Source organism: Saimiri boliviensis, chromosome 2 (genome assembly GCF_048565385.1).
Source record: "Saimiri boliviensis isolate mSaiBol1 chromosome 2, mSaiBol1.pri, whole genome shotgun sequence".
NCBI classification, from domain to species: Eukaryota; Metazoa; Chordata; class Mammalia; order Primates; family Cebidae; genus Saimiri; species Saimiri boliviensis.
Genome location: NC_133450.1, coordinates 141688419 through 141714797, shown reverse-complemented (window position 1 = coordinate 141714797; position 26379 = coordinate 141688419). Strand labels below are relative to the sequence as shown.

The window sequence follows — 26379 nt, the reverse complement described above, 5'->3', positions numbered from 1 at the left end:
TACTTCCTTACCTTCCTGGGACCCTGGCCCGGTAGATGCCCAGTCCCTGGCTGCAAGAGGAGCGCGCAGGGCAGGGAGCAGGACAGCAGAGGCAGGGAGGAGAGGGTGAGGCCATGGGCTCCGGATTGTCCCCACAGGCACATCAGGCCCCGGGGCCCAGCGTCCCACCCAGACACTGCCCCAGCAGCACCTTGCTCCCTGCCCCGCTCCTCTGAGCATCTCACATCCTCTTCCGGTGGCTTTGTGGGCCTCAGCGGGGACCCAGCTGAGCAGGCAGTTCAGGGCCTGGGAGCTCTGCAACTCCAGGGTGAGGACTCTCAGGGGATGTGGGTGGGCATCTGGGGGTGAGGGCCAGGCTGGGCTTGGGGGGCATCATTGAAATGGAGCTGGAGGGTTTCAGGGGGGCCCTGGAGCAGCCACCTTCCTGCCTCCCTGTACTCACCCTGCAGCCAGAGCAAGTCACCTCCACTAAAATCCCTCCACCAGTTCTGTCCCACCCAGAAGAGAATCCCAAGTCCTCATGTGCCCACAGCCCCTCCTACTAACTCCAGCCACCAGCACCCTCTGCTGGGAACCACATTCTTCCCCCTTGGTCTCAGGACTCAGCCCCCACTCACAGCAGCCTTCTCCGACCCCTGCCTTAATGCAGCAACACCATCTCTGCCCAGCCATCCCGTTCCCCATCCTTTTCCATCTGGCACACTTCCTCATCTGCCAGGCTCCAAGGCCCTGTCCCCTGGGAGAGTCAGGCATCATCTCTGGTCACTTGTACACAGTGACACTCAACCTTGACCTTTGAGAAACAGCAGAGCCGACCAGGCTATGAATTGGACAGCCCAGGATTGAAATTCTGACCCCCAGGGACTCTGGAACCCTAGGCCAGTGATGTAGCATCTCTGGGCCTCAGTTTGCTCCTCTGTAAAACCGGAACAAAGGCACTGGAGGATTCCACAAGACCTCGGCATGGGCTTGGCTCATGGTTGTGCTTGGCTCATGGTTGTGCTTGGCAGATGTGCAGAGATGATCTCCCACAGCCACTGGAGTAGTACAGGCCACAGGGTCACGTGCCTGCCCCGGTGCCAGGCACATAACAGACATTTGATAAATGTTGGTGGATGCTGCCCCTGTGCCAGGAGTGCCGTGAGCAAGGTCCAGGTGGCAGTCCGGGGTCTGCCTGGTAGTCAAAGTGCGGCTTGTAACTGGATTCCAGCAGACAGCTCCGGAATGTTTGCTATGCTGAAGCACACGCAGACGGGTACTGTAAGGCAGGCCTGGCCCCGGGAGAGGGGACCAGTGAAGAGGGCACTGTCTGGGCAGACGGGCACTGCAAGGCAGGCCTGGCCCCGGGAGAGGGGACCGGCGAAGAGGGCACTGTCTGGGCAGACGGGCACTGCAAGGCAGGCCTGGCCCTGGGAGAGGGGACCGGCGAAGAGGGCACTGTCTGGGCAGACGGGCACTGCAGGGCAGGCCTCGCCCCGGGAGAGGGGACCAGTGAAGAGCGCACCGTCTGGGTCCATACTCATAAAGGGAGAGAAGCCCTGTGCAGACAGGCAGGACCTGAGCGAGGCAGGCGGCAGGGGCCGGTATCTGAGCAGGGATCGAGGCTGTCCCCGACCTCGGCCTCTCACCCCAGGGTTGCCAATTGCCTGGCCATGTGACTGTGGGCATTGGGGGTGTGGTTCGGCTGCCACTCCAGGTTTAACAGGGAGCTCACCACATGGAATGGGGGGCAGGGAGGGCCTTCCCTGAGCCTTGATTTCCTGGTACGCAAAATGTGACCTCTCAGGCCAGCCCTGCAGAAGGGCTCAGCGGGTGAGGTGTTTCCGGGTTAGGTGTTTCCTACAGTGTGCGCGTGTTTGGTTGGGTGGTGGGGTGAGGGTGGGGGGGCCTTCAAGAGGCCCTGGAAGGAAGCGCTCAACTTTCCTGGTGGGGGACTAGCAGGGAAGTGGCAGGGAAGCAGGCTACCCTGCTAGGTGTATTTGTGAGCTGATGCCTTTGCTTGGACAAGCAGCTCCGGGGTACCAGGCCCTATGCAGGGTGTTGCATCTCACACGCAAGCTTCCTGTGCTATTCTTGAACAGTCTACCCCAGCCTAGCTTCCCAAGCCCATGACTCCCATGTCTCCCCCGCCCCCACCTCCAGCACAGGTCAGCCTGGCATCAGGCCCAATCCTGGGGCTACTCCTTTCGGAGGCAGGCTGGGCAGGGCTACCAGGGGAGTGGGCACTGAGCTTGCTGGGAAAGCCACTCAGAAATGCAGAAATGCGGGAGCCCCAGGAGGTGGTACCAGCAGAAAGGAAGCAGTAAGGCCATGTACCCCTCCTCCCACCCACGTGGTCCCTGGCCCTGCCTCTGCCACCAGCCTGGGGGAGAGCAGGGTCTTTGTTCCCTGCTGGCCAGGCTGCCACGTGATGCGCCACATCACTGTCAGTGCCTGGAACGAAGACTGCCAAGGAGAGCCCAGGCACCGGGGCTGGGGGTGAGGACAGTTAGGGGAGCTCCACCTGCAGCGCCCCCACCCAAAGTCTGGCTGCCTTTATGTCTGGCCATACACAACATAAACGTTTCCAGCTACTAAGTGAAGCTCACGACAGCCCTGACCCCCAGCTTCTCCCAGGACACATGACCTGCCAGCGGTCCCACGGTGTTCTGCCCAGCGTGCCAGGTGGCCCTGGGATGACACGCCTGGCCACAGGCACAAGCCCAGGGTAGCAAAACCCAACCCACAGGCACCTTGCTAGGTGGGGACAGGCCCTGGATGGGTTCGAGGCCCATTGTTTACAAACACCGTGCAGCTGTCGCTAGGAGCTGTGACTCAGAGCCAGAGCGATGACTCCTCGCAAAGCCGTTTGCTTGGTACCACATCCTGTCCAGGAAGCAGATAGCAGAGACCGAGGCCTGGCTTTTGCTCCTCTTTCCTGCTGTCGACTTGACTCAGGGACCTGCTGACCGGACTCAGTGTCCAGCTGGGGGGACACTCCAGCTCCCCTCCTCCTGGCTTCCGGGAACCTAAGGCCCTGTCAAGTGGCTCAACACACACTCAGGCCCGGCCGGCTCTGCTAGGTAGGGATGGTGCTGTGGCCGTTCACGAGATGGATCGAGCCTCTGGAGGGGCACCTATGCCTGGCATCCCCTCCATCTTTGGCTCTGACTAGGAGACTCCCAAGGACCAGGACACCACTAATGCCTTTCACTGCGCAGCCCAGAGGCAATTCTTGCCCAGATTCAGAAGCCTGGGAGGCAGGATCAACTCCTGACACCCCTTCGTCCTCTAGAGCCTAGTCTGCTGCTGCCTTTAGCACCCCTCAGTGGGGACAAAGCACTTTTCCAGACAGCATCTGCCAGAAGGATGAAGCCACAGTCATCAGCTCTGTTGTGAAACTGAGAAAACTGAGGCCCAGAGAGGGTGAACAACTTGCCTGAGGTCGCACAGCGTGTTAGTGCCGAGGCCAGGTGTAAGTCCAGCCCCGAGGCTGCTTGCTTTCCTCTACTCTGTTCCAGATTAAGGATTACAAGCAGATTTGTTCCTGGCAGCACAGACTTGAGGCTGCTGGGTCCCTGTCTCTAGGGTGGGTGGTCTGTCCCCTGCAGGAGGCCCCCTAAGCTGGGGACTCTGACTTCCATTTCTGCTGGTCACTGCTGCCCCCAGCCTGGTGCCTACACCTGAGTCAGCAGCCCCCTGACAATGTCTGCTACTCACTGCCATGCTGATGTGGGTATCATTTCATCATCATGACATGTGAGGCAGGGTTTTCTGGCGAGTTTCAGGACAGAAGCTCAGAGATGGCACAAACTTATCCAAAGCCACACAGCAGAGCAGAGCTTCCAATCCTGTCTGGCTTCAGACTGCGCTCCCAGCCGCTCTATCCTGCAAACTCTCAGCTTTTCATAAAGAGTCAAAGGTGATTTTATAATCATGGTGCCCTTCTAAGGCCAGGATGCCAGTATCTCAATGGCCACCGGTTCACAGGAGGGCCCCTGTGTGTGGTGGGGAGGCAGAGCCTCAGAGTGACTTGTGGAAGGCTACGCACCCCAATGAGGAGGCCCTTTCCCCTGCTCCAGGCTGGGGAGACCAAGGGACTCCCAGGAGCAGCAGAGCCACGGGATGCGCCTGCCACGGCATGTGGAAGGTGGGCCACCCCTGGAGCAGGGAGAGAAAGGCAAAGAAGGGCTGTGCTTATTTTGGCAGCTGGCACTTGGCACCACCCCAGGCAGGACAGTAATTCAGCGACTGGCTGATTCACCCACCGCAGGGCTCCCCTGCACTGGCTGCCTGCCCGCCGGCCCCTATTGCCAGCCCACTGAGTCACACAGGTTGCCAAGAAGCTGAGGATCTGAGAATCCAGTCTCTGCCCCAGCCGCTCCCATTGGCTTTAAGCCTAGCAGGACCAGCCCTGCCAAGGGCGCCACGGCTCCCCTCCTCCACCCTGCCTGCCCCCAGGTCCAGCTCCAGGAGGAACCCCACGTCTCAGTGTAAGGATCCAAGCAGCAGCTGGGAGCCGGGGCCTACGGTGTCCAGTCTGGGGCCAAGCCCTCATCCTGTCACTTCCTGGCTGGGTGGAACTGGGTGAGCCAGGCAGGTACCTTTCCCTTGCTGAGAATTGATCCTGGCCCATAAACAAGAATCATCTCTGCCTCAAAACCACCGTGTGCTGAAATGAAACACTGTGTGCTGAAATGAAACATGGGATGGGAAGCACTCAGGATAGGGCCTGGCACACGCTCCGCGTCAAAACATGGCACCCCCAAGGTGGCATCCTCTGCAGGGAAAAAAAAAAAAGAGTTTTTTTTTTGTTTTTTTTTTTTTTAAGATGGGGTTTCACCATGATGGCCAGGCTGGTCTTGAACTCCTGACTTCAGGTGATCTACCCACCTTGGCCTCCCAAAGTCCTAGGATTACAGGCGTGAGCCACAGTGCCTGGCCTCTTTTTTTTTTTTTTTTTTTTTTTTTTTGAGATGGAGTTTCACTCTTGTAGCCCAGGCTGCAAGAGTGATCTCGGCTCACCACAACCTCTACCTCCTGGGTTCAAGTGATTCTCCTGCCTCAGCCTCCCAAATAGCTGGGATTACAGGCATGCGCCACCATGCCCAGCTAATTTTGTATTTTTAGTAGAGATGGGGTTTCTCCAAGTTGGTCAGGCTGGTCTCGAACTCCTGACCTCAGGTGATCCACCCACCTCAGCCTCCCAAAGTGCTGGGATTACAGACATGAGCCACCGTCCTTGGCCTCGGTGTTCTTATTTTGAATTCAAGGCTGGCTGATACTTCTATAAAATGCAACCGAAATGCCACAGCAATATCAACTACCATAGAATTTCTGAACAATGTGAATTTCTCTACTGAAGTAGATGAGGATCAGTCACAGTTTGTAGCCTGCACTGTCTGCAGACCACAGAGGAGACTTGGGGCACAACTAAATTCACACAGCCAGCCCACGCGAATTTACTGAGCACCTACTCACGTGCCAGCAATAGACCGGGGAACAAAACATAAAAATCACCTTTGGCCTGGGTCATAATAAATAAAACACATGTTTGCAAACAGGAATTCTGCAGAAGGTAAAAAACAGAACAGGGAAAGATGATGGGGCCCGTGGGGCAGGAGCAGGGTAAAACTGCAGACAGGCCAGGAAAGCCGAGGGGCAGCGTGGGTAAGGCTGGAAGGAGGGACGTGAAAACAGTTTACCTAGGCCAAGCGCAGGGTCTCATGCCTGTAGTCCCAGCCCTTTGGGAGGCTAAGGTAAGTGAATCACTTGAGGTCAGGAGTTCGAGACCAGCCTGGTCAACATGGTGAAACCCTGCATCTACTAAAAATACAAAAAAACTGGCTGGACATAGTGGCACGTGCCTGTAACCCCAGCCACTCAGGAGGCTGAGGCAGGAGAATAGCTTAAATCCAGGAGGTGGAGGTTGCAGCGAGCTGAGATAGTGTCACTGGACTCCAGCCTAGGTGACAGAGCAAGACTCTGTTTCAAAAAACAAAACAAGGCCAGGTGTGGTGTCTCATACCTGTAATACCAGCATTTTAGGGGGCCAAGGCGGGCAGATCACTTGAGCTCAGGAGTTCCGAGACAAGCCTGGCCAACACAATTAAACCCTGTCTCTACACTAAAAATTCAAAAAATAAGCCGGGCGCAGTGGCTCAAGCCTGTAATCCCAGCACTTTGGGAGGCCGAGGCGGGCGGATCACAAGGTCAAGAGATCAAGACCATCCTGGTCAACATGGTGAAACCCCGTCTCTACTAAAAATACAAAAAAAAAAAAAAATTAGCTGGGCATGGTGGCACATGCCTGTAATCCCAGCTACTCAGGAGGCTGAGGCAGGAGAATTGCCTGAACCCAGGGGGCGGAGGTTGCGGTAAGCCGAGATCGCGCCATTGCACTCCAGCCTGGGTAACAAGAGCGAAACTCCGTCTCAAAAAAAAAAAAAAAAAAAAAAATTCAAAAAATAGCCAGGTGTGGTGGTGTGCCTACCATCCCAGCTACTCAGGAGGCTGAGGCAGGAGAATTGTTTGAACCTGGGAGGTAGAGGTTGCAGTGAGCTAAGATAATGCCCCTGCACTCTAACCTGGGCAACAGAGCAAGACTCCATCACGAAACAAAACAATACAAAATAAAACAAAAGCCACATAATTCACCTACTATGGGGTCCTTTCCTGCTCCCATATGGGGCTCTAAGCCCTCTGGGGGCAACAGCCATACCTGTCCTGTTCACTCTTCCAGACCCAAGTGCCCAGAATGATGCCCAGCCCATAGTGACTCCTCACAACTGCTAACAGGTCCATGGATGAAGACACCAGTTAGATATACGAGCGCATACCATCACCATCACCATTGCTATCGCCATCGCCATTGCCATCGCCATCACACAAGCAGAGAGAGCACTGGCCCTCTGACCCTGCCCTCTTTTGAAAATTAGAAGGGTCATGTGAAATCATCATTAAGAAAGCACTAGGAAAATAAAATATAAATTTATATTTTAAAAATCTATCTATCTGTCTGTCTGTCTGTCAGTCTGTCTGTCTATAGATAGACAGCTGGGCGAGGTGGCTCATGCCAGTAATCCCAGTACTTTGGAAGTTCAAGGCAGGTGGATCACTTAAGCCCAAGAGTTTGAGGCCAGCCCGGGCAACATAAGAAGACCTGGGCAACACAGGACGACCCCATCTCTACAAAAATGACAAAAATAAGCAGGGCGTGGTGGCATGTGCCTGTAATTCCAGCTACTTGGGAGGCTGAGACAGGAGAATCGCTTGAACCTGGGAGGTGGAGGTTGCAGTGAGCCGAGGTTGCTCACTTGGATGATGAGTGAGACTCTGTCTTAAAATATATATATATATATATATATATATATTTTTTTTTTTTTTTTTGAGGGGTGGTGTCCCGTGCCAGGGACACTGTGTGACTGGTGCTACCATCAGCCTGCTGCCTGCCTGAAGGGACTGAGGGCCTGGGAAGTGGGGCTGCTCTTTCCCAGGGGGACCTCCGGAGCTGCCCTGGCCTCTGGAGAGGGCATGGGGACCTGGCTGACTGCCAGGAGGTGGCAGGGCTGGTGCCTGCTGCCCGTGTGTGTGTGTGTGTGTGTGTGTGTGTGTGTGTATGTAATTGGAGGTGAGCTTTTTCTTTTCTTTTCGTCTTGATGGGGGCAGTTTGTAAGATCCTTGAGAGCAGGGACTCTGTTCCCCAGGTACTGCTGCCTGAAACAGCATCCAGCACACAGCAGGCTCTCCATAAATGCCTAGATGGACAAGTGGGCTTGATGGGCCCGTCGGTTCCTCTAGCTTCAAAGCTCCTGGACTCTAAAATATTCAGAGGGTCTTGTGGGAAGATCACCAGGGAGCTTCTAGGAGGAGGCAATGAGGCTGGAGAGGAACTAGAGGGAGGGCAGGGAGGCAGGGCCAGGAAGGGTGGGGCCACCTCTGCTCACCTGGCTCCCTCCCACTAAGGTACTTTCCAGGGAGCCAGGCTGAGGACAGAGGCTGAGACTAGCCCAGGCGGGAAGTGCAGAGGAGGGAGGCAGCAGGCTTCCAGGAAGCAAGAGTCTTTTTTTTTTTTTGAGACGGAGTTTCGCTCTTGTTACCCAGGCTGGAGTGCAATGGCGCGATCTCGGCTCACCGCAACCTCCGCCTCCTGGGTTCAAGCAATTCTCCTGCCTCAGCCTCCTGAGTAGCTGGGATTACAGGCACGCGCCACCATGCCCAGCTAATTTTTTGTATTTTTAGTAGAGACGGGGTTTCACCTTGTTGACCAGGATGGTCTCGATCTCTTGACCTCGTGATCCACCCGCCTCGGCCTCCCAAAGTGCTGGGATTACAGGCTTGAGCCACCGTGCCCGGCCAAGCAAGAGCCTTTTTTCTTAGAAGCAGGGCCCTGGAGGTTCCCAGAAGCCAGCCTGCCCTGGGAAGGTGGAGGAGGCAGGAGGTGGTCAGGTTGGCCCTGGTTTAACATGGGGGATTTCCCTTCCAATTCCTGGCTCACGCACGAACAGTTCCTGGGGAATGGGTCTCTGTCCAAAGGTAAGTAGAGGTTGCTCCGATGTGGGCAAAGAGACCCCTCCCCAAGGCACAGCCGTGGCTGGTGAGGATGGGGGATGGGGGCTGAGCCCACAGTCAGGCCCCTGTGCCCAGCAGGCCCTGGTCACCCGGCGCACTGGGGCCAGGAGAACCAGGACAAACGGGCTCTTGTGGTTGGGAGGCTGCCTGCTGTGCCAGGGACACTGTGTGCCCGCTGCTGCCACCAGCCTGCCGCCTGCCTGAGGGGGCTGAGGGCCTGGGAAGTAGGGCTTCCCTTTCTGAAGGGGACCTCCTGAGCTATCCCGGCCTCCGGAGGGGGCACAGGACCTTAGCTGGCTGCCAGGAGGTGGCAGGGCTGGTACCCGCTGTCCTCTTTCCCACAGTCCTTTGCCTGCAAGAAGTTCCCCAGGGTTAGAGAAGAGCAATGTCTTGGGACTCTAGGGCCCTGGGCCTGAGGGGCACTGCCCTGTCCCTCCCTCCTGCCACCCGCCGTCCCGTGAATCCCTGGGCTTGGCTCCTCTCCTGGTAGGCAAGGCTAGAGGGCCTCTCCTCTCTGCCTCACCTGGGATGCCTGACAAAGGACAGCAAGACACCAGTTGCCCTCCCCTGCCCAGGGACCCTAAAAAGCTGCTCGGGCCTCCATGCCAGCATGACAGTGGGCAGCTGGGTATGCCAGGCCGTGGCTGAGCAGCTTCCAGCTACCACAACCCTGTGAGCTGGGCCCAGCTGTCAACCCAGTAACAGAGGAGAAAACTGACACTCAGCCTTCCTCACTCACGGTCACAGTTCAGGCCTGCTGCCTTTTTTTGTTTTCTGTTTTGAGACAGAGGCTCACTCTGTCACCCAGACTGGAATGCAGTGGTGCGATTCTCAGCTCATTGTAACCTCCGCCTCCCAGGTTCAAGCGATTCTCCTGCCTCAGCCTTCCGAGTAGCTGGAATGACAGGTGTGCCATCACACCCGGCCAATTTTTGTATTTTTAGTAGAGACGGGGTTTCACTGTGTTGGTCAGGCTGCTATCAAACTCCTGACCTTAGGTGATTCACCCACCTCGGCCTCTTACAATGCTGGGATTACAGGAGTGAGCCACCTCGCCCAGCCAGGCCTAGTGCTTTAAAAAGGCAAATGCAAACCCCCCATACACTGCCAGTAGCAATGTGCTCTCCCTCCCCAAGCACCAGCCATGTGTCCCCACACGCAGCCACCTGTACCCTTCATATATGCACCCCCCCCATCTACTGTCAAGCTTGTCACATCCGAGCGCATGCACACTGCAGGCACATGTGGTCACCCAAAGGCAGAGAGATGCCCCTGCCCCCAACACACACAAGCACCCCACAGCACTCCACAGCGCACGGCCCCTGCCCTGCCCCTCCTCCTGTGGCACTCCAACTGGGGGCAGCTGGGCAGGGTCTCCATGGGATCACCCTGAGCCCAGCTAATGACCCCCAAGTGAACATACGAGCCCAGCACCCAACTCCGGAGGTGGGCACGTCCCTTGCCCATTTGACAGATGGGCAAGGGAGGCTCAAAGGGGTGAGGCCATGGCCCAGGGTCACACTGTGAGCAAATGATCAGGGTCGGACTGGCATCCCAGCTCTATGAGAGCACTGGGAAACCCCAGAGGGTGGTCACCAACAGTCCTACCCTCGCTGCCATCTCCAGAGAGAACATCTGAGGCAACCGGGTCTCACGCCCTTCTCATCCCCAAAATCCAACCCACTGGGCAGTCTGGCCCCACCTGCCTTCTCCCCACCATTCTGCTGCCTTGCCCTTTCCCAGAATCTGGGGCTCCACACTGCCCTGCGGGAGTGTGCTCTCGGATCTGGGTTGCTGGGGTGGCCATCACTGTCTGGCAGATGTACAGGGAGCAGGGTGTGTATTTGGGGCTGCTGGGCCTGCAGGGACAGGGCACCATGCAGGGGCTCCCTGGCCCCAGCAGCTGGGAAGGAACCACCTCATGGAGCCCTGAAGACCGGCAAGTGTCTGTTTGGAGAGGGCAGGGGGGCCAGGCAGGCAGTGCTGCCAGCTGAGCCCTTCTATACTGGGCACTACCCACCTACCCACTACCCTCAGCTGTCCCCTCCCCAGCCATTCAGGGCCTGGGGCCAGGTGAACTGCTTCATCCTTGAACTCCAGTCCAACTGGGCAGCCAGGGCCTGGCACTTAGCCTCAGGGAAGAAGCAGGCGGAGGGGCGGGGGCAGGTGAGCTGCATGGCCTATGGCCCTTACTCAGCTCCCCTGGGCCACAGTCCCCTACCTGGAAAATCCTGTGGATTCAACTGAGGGCCTGCAAGGGTCTCTGCCTTCCGCCCACAGCCTGGCTCCCCAAGGGCAGCCGCAGCTGGTGGGGCGTTGGCCATCTGCCTTCTGTGAAGGGGAACGGACATCTGCTGCCACCCTCGGAGGGCCCGCCCATGTGGCGCCGGGACCTTGGGAGCATCTCACACCACACCGCATCCACGGGTCCACAGAGGAGGCAGTGGGGGTGCAGAGGGGTTAGGGAACCCACTTGCCCCTGAGGCCAAGCCAGGGCTCCCGTCCCCTGCTCTCAGACTTCTATCCCCTTGACCTCCAGACAGTCCGGACTTCCCTGGGGCTGCTGTTCCCAGTGCTAATCAGGTACTTCATCAGTTAATCATGTGGTAATCACTTGACAGAGAAGTGCTACTCGGGGCTGGAGTTCTCCCTCCCTGCAGCCACAGCCCAGCATGGGTGGGGTAGGAGCAAGCATCCCTTTGGAATGGATTCAAGTCAGGTGGTGGCAGCCCCCAGGGCTTAAATACCTTCCACCACCCTCCCCAGGGTCTCACCCTCCCAGTTCTGAGCTTGACATTACAGGCAAAGGGCACCCCCTCACATACATCTGGGCTCAGGACAAAGTCCCAAGGTGAGCAGGTGCCAGAGGTGGGGGTTCCTGGACCCAGGGCCTCTGGTTGGCCAAGGGTGTTTTCTTCTTTCTCTCCGCTAGACAAGCCCACCCGCTCCCTGTCTTCCTCGGTACACAAAGGTCAGACAGGCACACCCGAACTCTCAGGTGATGTCTAGGGGAGAGGCCCTGCACTATCCCCACGGGAGCCCTTTCTGGACCCCAACCCAGAAAGAGGGAAGGACCGGGGTGCCCTCCAGCAGACGGTGGGTCCTGGCACCCTTATCCTGCCCAGAAGGACTGGGCAGCTCAATTAGTTATGCGCCCACCGGGCAGAGCAGGGAGGAAAGGCCGACATGGGGCAGGGGGTGAGGGGTGTCCTTGCTGCAGCAACCACACAGGGCCCGCACCTTCCCACCCACCGGCTGAAGTGGCCTCCTGCCACCCGTTCCTCGATGCTGGGCTAGGGGCTCACCATGTCCACCTGCCTTCTTGGCATGGCATCTGGCATGAATGAGGGCAGGGGCTGCACGTACCTTGGGCTGGTAGCTCCTGGCCACTGTCTCTGCCGCCCCCTGCCCTGCCCCTCCTCCTGTGGCACTCCAACTGGGGGCAGCTGGGAAGGGTCTCCACGGGATCACCCTGAGCCCAGCTGATGACCCCCAAGTGAACATACGAGCCCAGCACCCAACTCCGGAGGTGGGCGCGCCCCTTGCCCATTTGACAGATGGGCAAAGGAGGCTCAAAGGGGTGAGGCCATGGCCCAGGGTCACACTGTGAGCAAATGATCAGGGTCGGACTGGCATCCCAGCTCTATGAGAGCACTGGGAAACCCCGGAATGTGGTCACCAACAGTCCTACCCCCATTGCCATCCCCAGAGAGAACATCTGAGGCAACTGGGTCTCACACCCTTCTCATCCCCAAAATCCAACCCACTGGGCAGTCTGGCCCCACCTCCCTTCTCCCCACCATTCTGCTGCCCTGCCCTTTCCCAGAATCTGGGGCTCCACCTCCCTGCTTCCAGGCTGGACACCCCTCATCCGTGTTCTCACCTCGGCTCCCAAAGTGCCCAGGTCTGGGTGCAGGGTGGACACCTGAAAACAAAGGCGGCCCCTTTGAAAGTTCCGAGGGCAGGGTTTTCTTACATCCTCACGGCAACTGCGGGGACCCCAGGGCAGACAGGGAGGCTCAGAGGGGTCCTGTGCTTCTTCTAGGATGCCCGGGAGTAAGTGCTGAGCTGGAATGCAGACCCAGGTGTCCTGCTCCAAAGCCACCTACCTCATCTGAGGACCGGGGGCCTGATGACCGAAGTGGATGCTGGAGGTGAGGAGGAAGGGCTGGCCTGGTGCGGGTCTCCTCACTCTCCTGCCCCAAGGCCCCAGTAGGTGACATAATTCACAGGCAATGCTTATGCACTGAACGGTGAACACATAGGCAGAGGGGTAGATGGGCCACCAACGGGGAAACCAAGGCCAGTAAGAAGGGACACAACAAGGTCACATAGCCAGTTGGTATCAAAGTTGGCCCAGAACCACAGTCCCCTGTCCCGGGGCTCTACCCAGCCCAGCCATACCCTGGCATGCCTTCCTGCTCCAAGTCAGGGAGCCCACAGCTGCAGGGTGGCAAGGCACAAGGGACCACGCATGGCCCCACACACTCTGGCTGTGCCTTCTGACCTCGTGTTTTCTGATGTTCTGCCACTGTCACCTCTCACTCAGGTATCCAGGAAGTGGCCTCTGTTGCTAGGGGGCTGGCCTGATGCCCGCTTGCTGGCAGGGTGGGGAGATGGGGAGGGGGGGAGTGGACTGGGGTGTCCCTCAGGAAGGATCCAGGGGCCAGAGGCTGCCAGGTCCCATCTCAGGTGGAGGTAGAGGGCGGGTCAGCCATGAGAAGTACCTGAGCAAACTCAGCGGACCGGGCCCCTTCCTCCCCCAGCTCTAATGAAAGTCCTGGACTCTGGTCTCCGAATTTTCTCTTTCAGCCCCAGAGTCTTCTCTGCGGGCCAGGGGCGGGTATGCACTGGCGGGGGTTGAGGGTGAGCCATCGGAAAGCCCATTGGAAAGCCCCAGCCCTGAGTCTTCCTGAGGGCAAGTATTTTGGGGCCCAGCAGTTGCCAAGCAACTGCTCTGGGTTGCCATGGAAACACTCCCTTTCTCCAGGGCTTGTCGTTTTTAGGGGGATGCCACGAGGCTTCCCATGCCCTTTCCTCTCCACTTCTTCACCCTGGCTTGGCTGCCCTGGGAGGGGACACTGGGGGTCCATAAGCTCACCCCCACCCCTGTAGGGGGCCCACATACCCCTCGCCCTAAGACTCTTTAAGCCTCCAGAATCAAGAACCCCCAAAACGCAGAGCCCAGACTCCAAGGCCTTCATTAGAGCAGGGAGACAGCAAAAGGGACTCATTAGCTCTGTTTACGTCTCCTTCTGCCATTAACCAGTACCTGGGGCCTGGGGCCCGGGGCCTCCCAGCCCCACCCTGCCCAGTGGCCTGGCCCAGCCCTGATGTTAGAAGGCCACCATAATTGGAAGGAATGCAGTCCTGGTGCCATGCCCTTCCCAGGCTTGTGTACACACAGGGAGGGGCCCTTGCCAAACTGCCACTCCCTAGCTGTGGGAGTCCCTTCGCCGTCCAGTGCCTCGGTTTCCCCACCTGGAAGTGAGGATGGCAGTAGTACTTATCTTGCAGAGTGCTGGGCAGACACAAGGGACACTTCAGCACAAGGCCTACGGGCTGGCTACCATCACCAGGTACTTCCACAGCACAGGACAGAGGTACAGGGACAGCCTGGGAAGGGCTGTGGCTAGTGTGCAATGGTGACTGACCACACCGCTGACAGCAGAGTGGCCACTGAATCCAGGTCCCCAGGCTCCCAGCCCACACCTTCTCCACAAGATCTGTCTGCCTCATCCCCCGTCCTGCATCCCTTCTCATGGACCTGACCCTCCACAGGAGCCAGGGTGCCCCCACGAGCCAGGCACCCAGTGCCAGCCAGGCATACAGAGGCCAGTATCTGCTGTGCCAATTAATCATAGAACCAACTGTCAAGGACTGGCAGCCTCAGGGGTGGGCCTGGTAGCTGGGTAAGGGCCTTGTGCTGGTGGGGAGGTGACAGTAAGAAATGACCTCTGGCTGGGTGCAGTGTCTCACGCCTGTAATCCCAGCACTTTGGGAGGCCAAGGCCGGCGGATTGCTTGAGACCAGGTGTTTGAAACCAGCCTGGGTAACATGGTGAAACTCTGTCTTTACAAAACAATCCAAAAAGTTAGCTGCGAACGTTGGCGTGCACCCACCACAGCTGCTACTCCGGAGGCCTGAGCCCAGGAGGTCGAGGCTTCAGTGAGCCATGATTGCACCCCGCACTGCGGCCTGGGCCACACAGCAAGACCCCGTCTCTGACAAAAAGAAAAAAAAAGGAAAGGCTTCCTTCCACTCCTGGGCCGGTGGACTGTGCACTCTGCTCTCCTTCACCCCTGCTCCTCAGCCCCACACTGCTCCACCCCCTTGTATATCAAAGGCCCCTCCGAGGGACGTGCTGACCCCCACCAGGAGCCTGAGGCAGGGGCTGGGGCTGGAGTTGGGGGGAAGGATCCCTGCAACAGACAGCCTACTGTACCCAGGTCAAGTCTCGACCTGCAACAGCCTACTGTGCCCAGAGCTGCCTTCTGAGCGCCCGCAGAGCTGGGCCAGCGGCCCTGCACTAACAGGAGAGCTGTTTGCAAACTGCAGGGCTCTGGAGAGGCCTCAGGAGGGCCGGCTCAGCTTGCAGGTGAGGAACCCAGTGAAAGGCAAACTCCTGGCCCCTGTGGGCTGAGCCTCCCCCGTCCCTGGCTTTCTGTCCTTCTGACACCAGGATCTGCACACCAGGGTCCTCCTCGCCATCCCTGTCACCTCCTTGGCACCCTGCCAGCCTCCGACACAAAGTCGCCACCCAGTCGCCCCGCCTCAGCCCTGCCTGGTTTGATTTCCTCCCGTGTGTGTCACCCGTGAAATGGCTGTGCCCCTGGCCTGCTTACAGCTGTACGCGGCTCCTCGCTAGACCTTTGTCTGCGGCAGCTCTGTGCCAGGCTGGGCGGCCGCACGGGAGGGCACAGCGCCACCTGCTGGTGCTGCCGCCGGAACGCAACAAACTGGGGAGTAGGCGGGCTCCGCTCATGCCTGCCCCACACCCCCTGGCTGGTGGCTGAGTTCCTGGGAGGTCCTCAGACTCCCTGCTGCTCCCCTAGTCCCCGTAGGCACGCGGATACCCGGCCTTTGGGAGGGGAATCATTCTCAATACTCCTGTCACAGGTTGAACTATGGGCCGGGCGTGGCGGCTCAGGTAGCACTTTGGGAGGCCGAGGTGGGTGGATCACCTGAGGTCAGGAGTTCAAAACCAGCCTGGCCATCATGGTGAAACCCCATCTTTACAAAATAATAATAATAATAATAAATAAAATAAAATAGGTTGAATCGTGTCCCCCAAAAGGATTCCTGGCACCTGTGAATGAGATCTTATTTGGAAACTGGTATGTGCGGATGGAATCCGGATGAGGTCATGCTGGATTAGGATGGGCGCTCATCCAACGACTGCTCTCCTTAACGATAACTGGGAACATTGGGCAGACACACACAGGTGGCCATGTGATGATGAAGGCAGAGTTTGGAGTCACACGTCTACGAGACCTGGAACTAATGCCAAGGACGCCGGCAGCCACCAGAGGTTGGAAGACACAAGAAAGGATCCTCTCTTAGAGAATTCAGAGACCGCAGGGACTTGCTGACCCCTGGATTTGGGCCTCTGGCCTTGAGAACTGTCAGAGAATAAATTTCTGTTGTTGTCACTTTGTGACAGCCGCACGGGAAATTGACCTGATAGACACTGGCCTCAATCATCACCCTCTGCGCCATCACCACACCTCCCCTCCTCGAATCAACCGTGACCACAGGACACCTCCTTCTGGAATCTCTGTGCCCACCCACTCCCCAGATGAGCACCGCCCCTTCCCCGGGGTTATCACCTCCTCTGGCATGGCCGGGGCCCAGGAGACAGATACGAAATGAACAAAGGCATCCCATCCTTTACTACTTCGTCATATTCACACGTTCGTAAAAACCAAGTGACAGCAATGCTGGGGGTTAAGGAAATGGGGAGGGTGATGGCAGGTGAATGAGGGGGCCCGAGGGGCACTTCCAGGTACTCACAACCACCCTGGGAGCTGGGACAACCAGCCACTGTGTGCTCAGGCTCCCAGCACTTGAGGCTCAGAGAGGGAAAGCCATCTGGGTCACCAAGCTCCTCCCTCTTGCCAGTTCTGCGACCCCAAACCAGTCATTGCACCTTTCAGGGCCTCCCCAGTCTCCCGACCTGCACAGTAGGGATGGTTCTAACATCTACCTCCTGGGGACATCACCGTGCTAATGTGAGACAGTACTACAAAATGCGTTAGCCACCACACGGCCGACTTAGAGATGGAAGAGTTAGGAAGGGAAGGGGCCTTCAGTGACAGCAGGGCCCTGCTAGCTCCTGGATTTTGGACCTCTGGCCTTTACGACTGTGAGAGAAGAAACTTCTCACAGGGGCGAGATACAGCTGGGAATACAACTCAGGCTGGCGCTGGTGCTGTGGTCTAGGGAAAGTCACTCCCTTCTTGGTCTGGTTTTCTAGTCTGCACCATGAAGGGGTTGAAAATTAAGCAAAAATCAGATATCGACCCCTGTGGCATAAGGGAGCACCCTTCAGTGGCTTACGATATGTTTGTTTGTTCATTTATTTATTTATTGAAACAGGGTCTGGTTCTGTCGCCCAGGCTGGAGTGCAGTGGCATGATTTTGGCTCACTGCAACCTCTGCCTCCCAGGTTCAAGTGATTCACCTGCCTCAGCCTCTGGAGTAGCTGGGATTACAAGTGCCCGCCACCACACCCAGCTAATTTTTTTTTTTTTTTTTTGTACAGACAGGGTTTTACCACGTTGGCCAGGCTGGTGTCGAACTCCTGACCTCAAGTGATCCACCCACCTTGGCCTCTCAAAGTGCCGAGATTACAGGTGTGAGCCACTGTGCCCGGGCTCCATTATGTTTAGAATCAGGCCTGACTGCTTGCTCTCAGCCACTGTCCCAGGCAACTTCCACACCAGCTCCAGAGAACCCTGCCTCCTGGTACAGAAGCTGCTGAGTGATCTCCTCCCTCCAAGGGTAACTAGATTTAGTGACTGGGCTTCTCACTAGCAGAATACAGCACAAGGGATACGAGGTCACTTCCAAGACTGACAAAAAACTATGACTTCTGTCTTGCTCTTTTGCTCTGGGTTTCCTTCCCACCCTCGCCGCTCACTCTGGGGAAGTGAGTTCTGACGCCCTGAGCTGCCTGCCTTACACAGAGGCCCACATGGCAGTGAACCAAGGGAAGGCTAGGGCCAACAGTCACAGAGAAACTGACACCCTCAGTCAAAACTGAATCCTGCCAATGACATGTGAATGGCCTGGGGGCAGGTCCTGCCCAGTCCAGCCACAGATGAGACCCCAACCCCAGCCTCCCTTGAGACCTGGAGGCAGAGGCACCCAGCTGAGCTGCCCTGGAACCGGGTTCACAGAAATCGAGTGATGATCAGTGTCCGCTGCTGGAAGCTGTACGTTAGATAGTGTTGTCACACAGCTGTCTCCAGGCCTGGGGCTGCCCCTCCCGCCCCCAGCTCACTTGGGCCACACTGGCCTCCTTTCTCACTCCTCTGGCCAAACTCACTTCTGCCTCCCAGCCGTGCCTGCTGAGGCTTCTCCAGTACACTGCCCCAGACTCGTGCAGGGCTGGCTCCCGCTTTGACATCTGTCACGGCACAGATGTCCCCTTAGCAAGGCCTCTCAGGCCCCCACAAAGCAGGCCCCAGCCCCCACTGGCAGCACCAGCATTATTTTCACCGCAGCACTTGCTTCTCCCTTTCTTTGCCCGTTTGCTTTTATGCCCTGTCAATCACCCCCTCCAGACTGCCAGCTCCGGAGGGCAGGCCCACCTGGGTCATTTTCAGAGCCACGCCCAGGCCCAATGCTGCGCCCAGGGTGAGTGCTTGGGCACACCTGCTGAAGGGAAAGAGGAGGCTCTCGGAGCCCCCTCCTGCCTCTGAGCAGCTAACTTTGTGGAGAGGAATGCTTGTAATGAGGGGTGCGCGTTGAGTGGAGGCGGTGGTCTCCCAGAGGGACCTTGTGGGGCTCTCTCCGGCTCCAGTTGCTCCACGGAGCGCAGTGGGCACTGCCTCCCCCTGGTGGCCGGCACTTGCACAGCAGCCTCAGGCAGAAAGCCCAGAAAACAAAACACACACCTTTGTTTGGGTGTTGTCAAGGTAGCAGCTCTCCTGGGTCCCAGGGGGTCAAAGGAGAGGAACCTGCAGTCTCTGGGGGTAATTCAAGGAGCCTCAGAAGCTTCCTTGGCTCCCCTCTTTCCCTCTGCTGGCCCTGGGGTGTCCAGTTCACTCATGAGGGCTCCTCACTCCAATCAGGGCAAGGCTCTGGCCCCAATTCCAAACAAGAACGCTGAGGCTCCAACAAGGACAGTCTTGTCCCGGAAGAGTGGTCCAGTGCTTGGCCAGGCTCTGCACTCCCCAGGCTTCTCTAGCTCAGAAATATCTCCAAGAAAAAGGCATTTTCCACAGACCTCGGTGGGTAGGGGGGACATCCCCAATGGAGACCTAAGGCCGACACATCTAGAGCCTGTGGGACCCTTGGGGTCACCCAGCCAAACTTTCCAGTTTATAGAGCAGGAATCTGAGGCTTCCTTTCCGATAGCCCCGTCTGCACGGAAGGGGTCTTTTCCTACTTCCAAGTGATCACAGCGGCAAGCAGAGAACCCCACAATCTGTTATCTCCAGGTTGCCCTGGGGTGGCTCCAGCCCAGACAGACCCTGGGAACCTTGGGGGAACCCCTGCCCATCAGCCTGGCGTGTCCCCACTGACCCCCGTGCCATGGCCACGAGCATGTTGCTGGGGACCGGATGCCCCTGCCCACGGCAGAGCAGCCCCTGCCCTCTTTCTTCTTTCCCCATTGCCACCTCCCCAGCGACCCGTCCTACTCTGAGCCCCAGGAAGTGCGTGGTGTGTGTGTCTGCGTGTCCGTGCGCGTGTATGCGCAGGCCTGCTCCTGTGCGTGCGCTGAGATGCCCAGGCAACAGAGCCCACATGAGAGGAGGGCAGGGGTCCCCAGGATCTTAGGGGCTGTCAGTCCCAAAGCAGACCCCATGGGAAGGGTAAGCCGAGCCCTGCCTGGCCTGAGGCCGGAACCCTCTTTTCTCCTCTGGACTCCGCCCACTTCGTGTGCCCCGGGCCAGTCCCTGCCCCTCTCCTGTCCTCAGTTTCCCTACTGTCCCGGGCGGGGTTGGACGCGGAGCTGCGTCAGCGCGCACTCAGCGTGGACGCGGCGCAGGGTTCCCTCTCCATGGTGGGCGTGGGCGGGGGCGTGCGGTCCTCCCTCCACCAGCGACGCTACGCGGGGCCCCGGCCTCGGCCGGGGCCAGCGGGCACTCACCTGGCAATCTACCATCATCCTCAGCCTCTGCGGCTCATCGCCGGCCCCAGGGCGGGGCCCGGGGCTGGCAGAGGCCGCTCGCCTCGGCCCGCGCGCGGCGCAGGGGTGCGCCCGGCTGCGGGGCTCATGGCGCGGCCTGCGGTCCCCGCGGGGCCCAGGGCTCCGCGGTCCTCGCTGCCTCCCCGGCTGCCGCCAGCGCCGCTCCCATTGTCTGCGCCGCGCCGCGCTCCGGCCTCTCGGGCCCCGCCGCTCGGTTCCGCCCCGGCTCCCGGGGCTCCGGCCGGGGTGGGCGGGGACAGCCGCGGCCCCGCCCCAGCCCGCCCGCAGGTGCGAGGGGCGCGCCCCGCCGCGCGAGCTCCGGGGGCGCGCTCCGGGGCGCGCTCAGGCCTCCCTCCCGCGGACGGACGCGGGTGTTTCCCGCGCGGAGCAGACGGCCTGGTGTCCGAGGCCGGGCGCGCACACGGGGCCTGCACGGGACCGCGGACAGCGCGTGCACGTCACCCTGCCTCGCCGCGCGCACGCGCCACGCACCGAGCGCTGTGTGCGGCCGATCTCACGTGTCCCTCCGCCTCTGCCGCCTGCTCAGTGCTCCCCACCCCGCCAGGACCTAGGGCCACCCTTGCCCCAGCCGGGGGTGGGGGTGGGGCCGCTGGGTCGGCGCGAGGGCGTCACCAAATATACAGGATCACCCTGTCGCCCAGCACTCCAATGCCACCTGCTGGACTCGGCTTGGTGGATGGCTGGGAGCTGGGGGACAAGAGATGACAGCGGACTCAGCCTAGGAGGGGAGAAAGGTCGCCTCGTCCTCTTCCTCACCTCCCTCCTTGTCTTCCCTGACAGCACCAGGGGCCACCAGCTGCAGCCCCAGCTGGTGTAAGCTGCAGCTCCAGGGAGCCTGGGGAGGAGGGGGTCACATCAAGGTTGAGTGAGTGCTGGGGATAGTCACTGTTATTAGGGCTCATTGATTTCGTCCCTTTTTATTGTTTATTTATTTTTGTTTTTTGAGAGAGGCTGCCTCTTGTTGACCAGGCTGGAGTGCAGTGGCGAGAACTCAGCTCACTACAACCTCCACCTCCCAGATTCAAGAGATTCTCCTGCCTCAGCCTCCCAAGTAGCTGGGATTACAGGGCACGCCACCACACCCGGCTAATTTTTGTATTTGCAGTAGAGATGGGGTTTCATCATGTTGAAACCCTCAGGAGGCTGAGGCAGGAGAATCACTTGAACCCGGGAGGCAGAGGTTGAAGTAAGCTGAGATCCCGCCACTTGTGATTCCAGCCTGGGTGACCAGAGCGAAACTCGGTCTCAAAAACAGAATTAAAAAATAAAACCACCCTAGCTAGGGTCGAGCACATGCCACCTTTATTATAAACTGCCCCAAACCCTCTTAAGAAGGAGGTGGCTAGTCCCTGAGAGTGCGGTTCACCTGGGGGTGCAGGAAACCAGAGGGAGCCTAGACTCGCTCCATTTCAAAGGCTTGCTCTGGGGGCCTGAGTGAAGAATTGGCTACATGTGGTTATGGGACATCAAGGGACCCAGGACCCCTGTGACCAGAGAAAAGGGGTCTAGGGCATCTTCACCCTAGGGTATTAGAAATGCAATGTTAAGGGCAATATGCAATAAACAGGGGGCTGGCGCAGTGGGGTTCAGGCACTCTGAGTCAGACTAAGGCTTCACAGTCTGCCCTGCAAAGGCACAGCTGCAGAACGCGACCAGCTTTCCAGGCCTGCTTTGTAACCGCGCCTCCCCTCCCTGCCCCCATCGCTCTTCTGCCACATTACTGTGTGATCTTGTGTTCTACTGTGTGCACAGCCCTCTGCAGTTCACAGTGGCCTTTCCATGTCCATTGTCCGGCTGAATTCGCCTGACTGACAAAGGTAGGCGGGACAGGGGCGGGTCTGCACGTGAGCAGAGCGCTGGCGGCTGCAGGGCTTTGGGTCTCTACCCATGGCAGCCCCAGCTCTGTGGTCAGCTCCTCAGGCAGCTGATATCCTTGTCTAGTGTAGAAAAGCGGATCAGCTTCAGGCTGGGTGGCTGGGGCTTCCTGTTGTCCCAGAGGTACTCGGGGGACAGGACCTTGGACGGCTTGTTTGAGATGAAGTGACGGTTCAGGTGGCTTTCCTCCTGCCAGGCTGCCATGATGCCATTGGCCTTGTCCGCCAGGATGGCCATGTGGCAGCTCCTGGTAAACTCATATACCCTGGCCACCTGCCCCCCGAAGACCGCCCCACCATAATAGAAGTCCCCTTCGCTGTCTGCCACAAAGGCAGCAGAAACACGCCTGCGCTCATAGGGGAACTGCTGGCGGGGTACGGTGTAGTAGCCGGGGTGAATGGCAGCCACCAGGTCTCCCAAGGTCTCAGGGCCCCATGGGTTCCGGAATACCATGTTCACATCAAGGCAGAAGAGGTAATCCACCTCCCGGTGAGCCCTCTTGGCAATGTGCTGGCTGATGGTCTCCATCCGGCTCATGGAAATCTCCCAGTGGGAGTGGCCCTGGATGGGGATGGTGCTGAGGATCCGGTGGGGACCCAGTGGGACCCGGGGAATGGCTGCGGGATTGTCAGCGAAGATGTAGTAGTGCACCCGGTACCCACGCATGAAGAACTCCTCGGCTGACTCCAGGAAGGACTGGACGAAGTGAGTGTACCTAGTGATGATAACGCAGTCATCCACTGCTACCCCAGCAGTCTGCCTGGGTCCCCACTGTATGCTGGGGTCAGCCAGGCTGGGGGCCACTTCCCAGCTCCCCATCTCAAGATGCCACTCTGCTCTGACCCTCTGGGTTCTCATTTGTCCAATTCCCAAGATGCCAGTACCAGCCTCTTAGAGCTGTTGTAAGCATGTCCCCACGGCAGAGATTCTTATGCTCCTGGACCAGGCGAACTTTTATTGAGCAACTTCTAGGTGCCCAGAAACATCCTAAGAATTCTTATGATCTTTGATCTTCATAAGCTACCTTAAGGCTTGCCTGTTGTATACGCAGGAACACTGAGGATCACAGAGAAGAAAGCAGCCAAGAGGCAGTGAGTGGCGAGTTGTGCTGGACGCTGAGGGCATGGGGTGGGGGGTGGTTGACACAGCCCCACCCCCAGGCCAAAACTCACTGGACAAGGGGGTCACCTGCCCCAGTGGGCCATTCCTCATCTGGCCATGCTTTAGGGGCCCGTCATGGTCCCTCTCTCAGCAGTCCCAGGTAGGAGTCCCTGAGGCCCAGGGCAGGGCTGCCAAGGGACCGCTCCTAAAGGAAGGCCAGGTGGGGTCAGGGGAGAGACCAGGGCAGAGGAGGGGCCCACATGAAGCAGGGAGGGGCAAGGGGTCCTCTTGACAAAGGCTCCTGCTGTCCCCTCACCTGGACTCCACCTCCTGTCTATGCTAGGGCCAGACCTCCTACCCTAGGAAGCCCCATCGCACCCCACTCTGCACTTTGTCTGCTCGGCCCCTGGTTCCAAGCCCCCCGGGTGCCCAGAAGGGTCCTGTGTGCACCTCTGGTCTCCTCCCTAGACTGTAAGCTCCTGTGGCTCAGGGAGCCTTCCTCCCCTCCCCCCGCCCGCTACTCACTTCCCCACGGCAAACACCGTGACCCCAATGGTCAGGTTCAGCGGCTGGTAGATGTGCTGCAGAAGCTCTGGGTGGAAGGTTCCCTCGGAGATGATGGGCGCCAGCCAGGGTGTGAGTGTCAGCAGCTGTGTGGGCCTGGCAGCAGGGGGGCCGTGGGCACTGAGACCCTCCCCTTCAAAAGCCTAGGTCTCATCCCCTCCGTGGCTCTCACACTGTGTGACCCGGGGCCACTTCATCCCAGTCTCTGGGCCTCCCTTTCCTCAAATGGAAAGTGGGGATAATGATAGCCACCTCCCAGCAGGGTTGGGAGGACCAGGAATTAATGCACACCGAGTAGGAGCCTGGCATTTTCCATGTGTGCCAAGGCCCTAATAAATGAGGGTCATTAATAAGGGCAAGACAGCATCGTCATGAACAACAGCCTGAGCACCTACTGAGTGCCAGCACGGTGCACATGTTACAATACCCCTCCTCTGCTCCTTGGGCCTCCAGTGAGCTACGTACTATTATGTACCTGCACGGAAAAAGCTCAGGGCAGTTGGGTATCCTGCCCAAGGTCACACAGCCCAGGTCCCTGACCCCCAGCCCTGTGTCTTTCCAAAGTCCCTAACTCTGTGGGCCCCAAGGCCACCCTGACGTTGGCACCTCCACCACCCTCACTGATAAATCAGAGCTCTTGTGGCCCCTCCCCCTGCTGTGTCAGGCCTCTCCATGACACTTACCTGTGCTCCAGCAGCTTGGGCTGGGGGTATTGTGACCTGCAACCAAGAAGGACCAGTGGTAGGGGGGAGCCAACACCCTCAGGGACACAGAAGAGGCAATGCCAGTCTCCTTACCATACCACGGGCTGGAGCGGCTTCTCCCTCTCGTAGTGCAGCTTCGTGTTGCTGGTGGCAGAGGCAAGAAAGAGCCATCGTTATGGGGCTGGGGACAGAGACACTCAGCAAAGGAAGAAGGAGGAGTCAGAAGTCCCCTCGGCTGGGCACCCAGGGTCCATGTAGGCTCCGTCTGACCTTCCCCCACAGCCCTGCCCAACTCTACAGAGGAGCTGGCGAACCCTACAGAAGCAGTCTATAGGTCACTGAGAAAGGAAGTGACTGGGCAGTGATTTGGACCCAGTGCCGCTTGGTACCAAGGCTGATGCTTTTCGGACCATATCACTCTCGTTGTAGGAGAGGTTTTAAAAGCTGCAAAGGGCTGGTGACTGGGACCAGGGGTGAGCTGATTCACCTTAGCCCACTATGATGGTGTGTGCTGACTTGGTTAGGCTGTAGTATCTGGTTTCTCAAACAAGTCAAAGTGTTGGGTGAAACTTTTTTTTTTTTTTTTTTTTTTTTTTTGAGACGGAGTTTCACTCTTGTTACCCAGGCTGGAGTGCAATGGCGCGATCTCGGCTCACCGCAACCTCCGCCTCCTGGGTTCAGGCAATTCTCCTGCCTCAGCCTCCTGAGTAGCTGGGATTACAGGCACGTGCCACCATGCTCAGCTAATTTTTTGTATTTTTAGTAGAGACGGGGTTTCACCATGTTGACCAGGTTGGTCTCGATCTCTCGACCTTGTGATCCACCCGCCTCAGCCTCCCAAAGTGCTGGGATTACAGGCTTGAGCCACCGCGCCCGGCTGTGAAACTTTTTTTTAAGAGACAGGGTCTCCTCTGTTGCCCAGGCTGGAGTGCAGTGGGACAATCATAGCTCACTGCAGCCTCGACCTCCTGGGTTCAAGCAGTCTTCCTGCCTTAGCCTCCTGAGTGGCTGGACCTGCCAGGCACTCATTAGCACCCATGGCTGATTTTTAATGTTTTCTTTTTTTTAATTTTAAAAAGACAGGATTTCACCATGTTGGTCAGACTGGTCTTGAACCCCCGACCTCAGGTGATCCGCCTGCCTTGGCCTCCAAAGTGCTTGGATTACAGGCATGAGCCACCACGCCCGGCGATTTTTAAATTTTTTTGTAAAGATGGGGTCTCGCTATGTTGCTCAGGCTGGTCTGTGAAAGTATTTTGTCTATGTGATAACATTCTGTATCAGTTGCTTTTATGTAAGAGAGTATCCTAGACCACCTGGGTGGGACCGACCCAATTTGTTGAAAGGCCTTAAGAACAGAACTGGTGGCCAGCCCCAGTGGCTCACAGCTGTAGTCCCAGCACGTTGGGAGGCCAAGGCGGGTGAAGCACTTGAGCCCAGGAGTTCAAGACCGGCCTGAGCAACAAGGCAAGACCTCGTCTCTACAAAAACAACAAAAATTAGCTGGACGTGGTGGTGTGCCCCTGTGGTCTTGGCTACTTCGGAGGCTGAGGCAGGAGGATGGTTTGAGCCCAGGAGGTCAAGGCTGTAGTGAGCCGTAATCACACCACTGCACTCCAGCCTGGGCCACTCACAAAGTGAGACCCTGTCTCAAAAAAAAAAAAAAAAAAAAAGAAAAAGAAGAAAAAGAACTTTCACCTGTGGGCTGTGGCATCTGCTCCTGGCTGAGTTTCAGCTTCCTAGCCAGCCTCACCATCACATAAGTCAATTTTTCTAGGTATGTTGGCCTGTCTACCTGCCTACCTCTTACTGGTTCTGTTTCTCTAGTGGAACCCTGACTGCCACTTCTCTGCATCTGCAAAATGGGCAACCACCCTTAACCCTAGCGGTGTGGTGAGAATTACACAAGATGTGTAAGGGGCTCTTCGCCCATGTCCAGCATGGAGCAAGTCCTCAGTAAGGCGAGGCATCCTGGCCAAGTCTTGGCAGGCAGCCTGTGAGGTCAGTGTCAAGGTCAAACTGAGTGGAGAAGAAGGAAGGGGGTCCATGAAGGAGGTGTCAGGGCTGCAGGGTCAGACCCCTGGGCTCACCTCTGGCTCTGCCACCAACTAGACCAGGGACCTGGAGCCAGACATTTGACCCTGCGAGCTTTAGTTTCCCTGTCCATAAAATGGGGACAATAAAACCATCCACTTCGAGTGTTTC

General features: G+C 58.0%; 2 protein-coding genes across 8 annotated transcripts in view; both read right to left on the bottom strand.

Moving 5' to 3' along the window:
* RALGDS (ral guanine nucleotide dissociation stimulator) overlaps window positions 1–19965 on the bottom strand; it is a 57717-nt gene extending 37752 nt beyond the window's left edge. For 2 of the 3 annotated variants that reach the window (XM_039461342.2, XM_039461343.2), the window contains exon 1: window positions 12–6190. In XM_039461342.2, coding sequence (XP_039317276.1) covers window positions 12–143 — 132 coding nt within the window. In that variant the 5' untranslated portion in view covers window positions 144–6190. Of the gene's footprint in view, window positions 1–11; window positions 6191–19870 lie in introns of those variants that run through there. The other variant, XM_039461344.2, reaches the window with a different exon arrangement.
* A 248-nt stretch (window positions 19966–20213) lies between these two features.
* GBGT1 (globoside alpha-1,3-N-acetylgalactosaminyltransferase 1 (FORS blood group)) overlaps window positions 20214–26379 on the bottom strand; it is a 12947-nt gene continuing 6781 nt past the window's right edge. For 2 of the 5 annotated variants that reach the window (XM_010346404.3, XM_010346403.3), the window contains exons 4-7: window positions 24268–24318; window positions 24154–24189; window positions 23432–23566; window positions 20214–22520 (exon numbers count right to left, since the gene is read on the bottom strand). In XM_010346404.3, the coding sequence (XP_010344706.3) occupies window positions 21839–22520; window positions 23432–23566; window positions 24154–24189; window positions 24268–24318 (904 nt within the window). In that variant the 3' untranslated portion in view covers window positions 20214–21838. The remainder of the gene's footprint in view (window positions 22521–23431; window positions 23567–24153; window positions 24190–24267; window positions 24319–26379) is intronic. The other 3 variants (XM_010346406.3, XM_010346407.3, XM_010346408.3) reach the window with 3 other exon arrangements.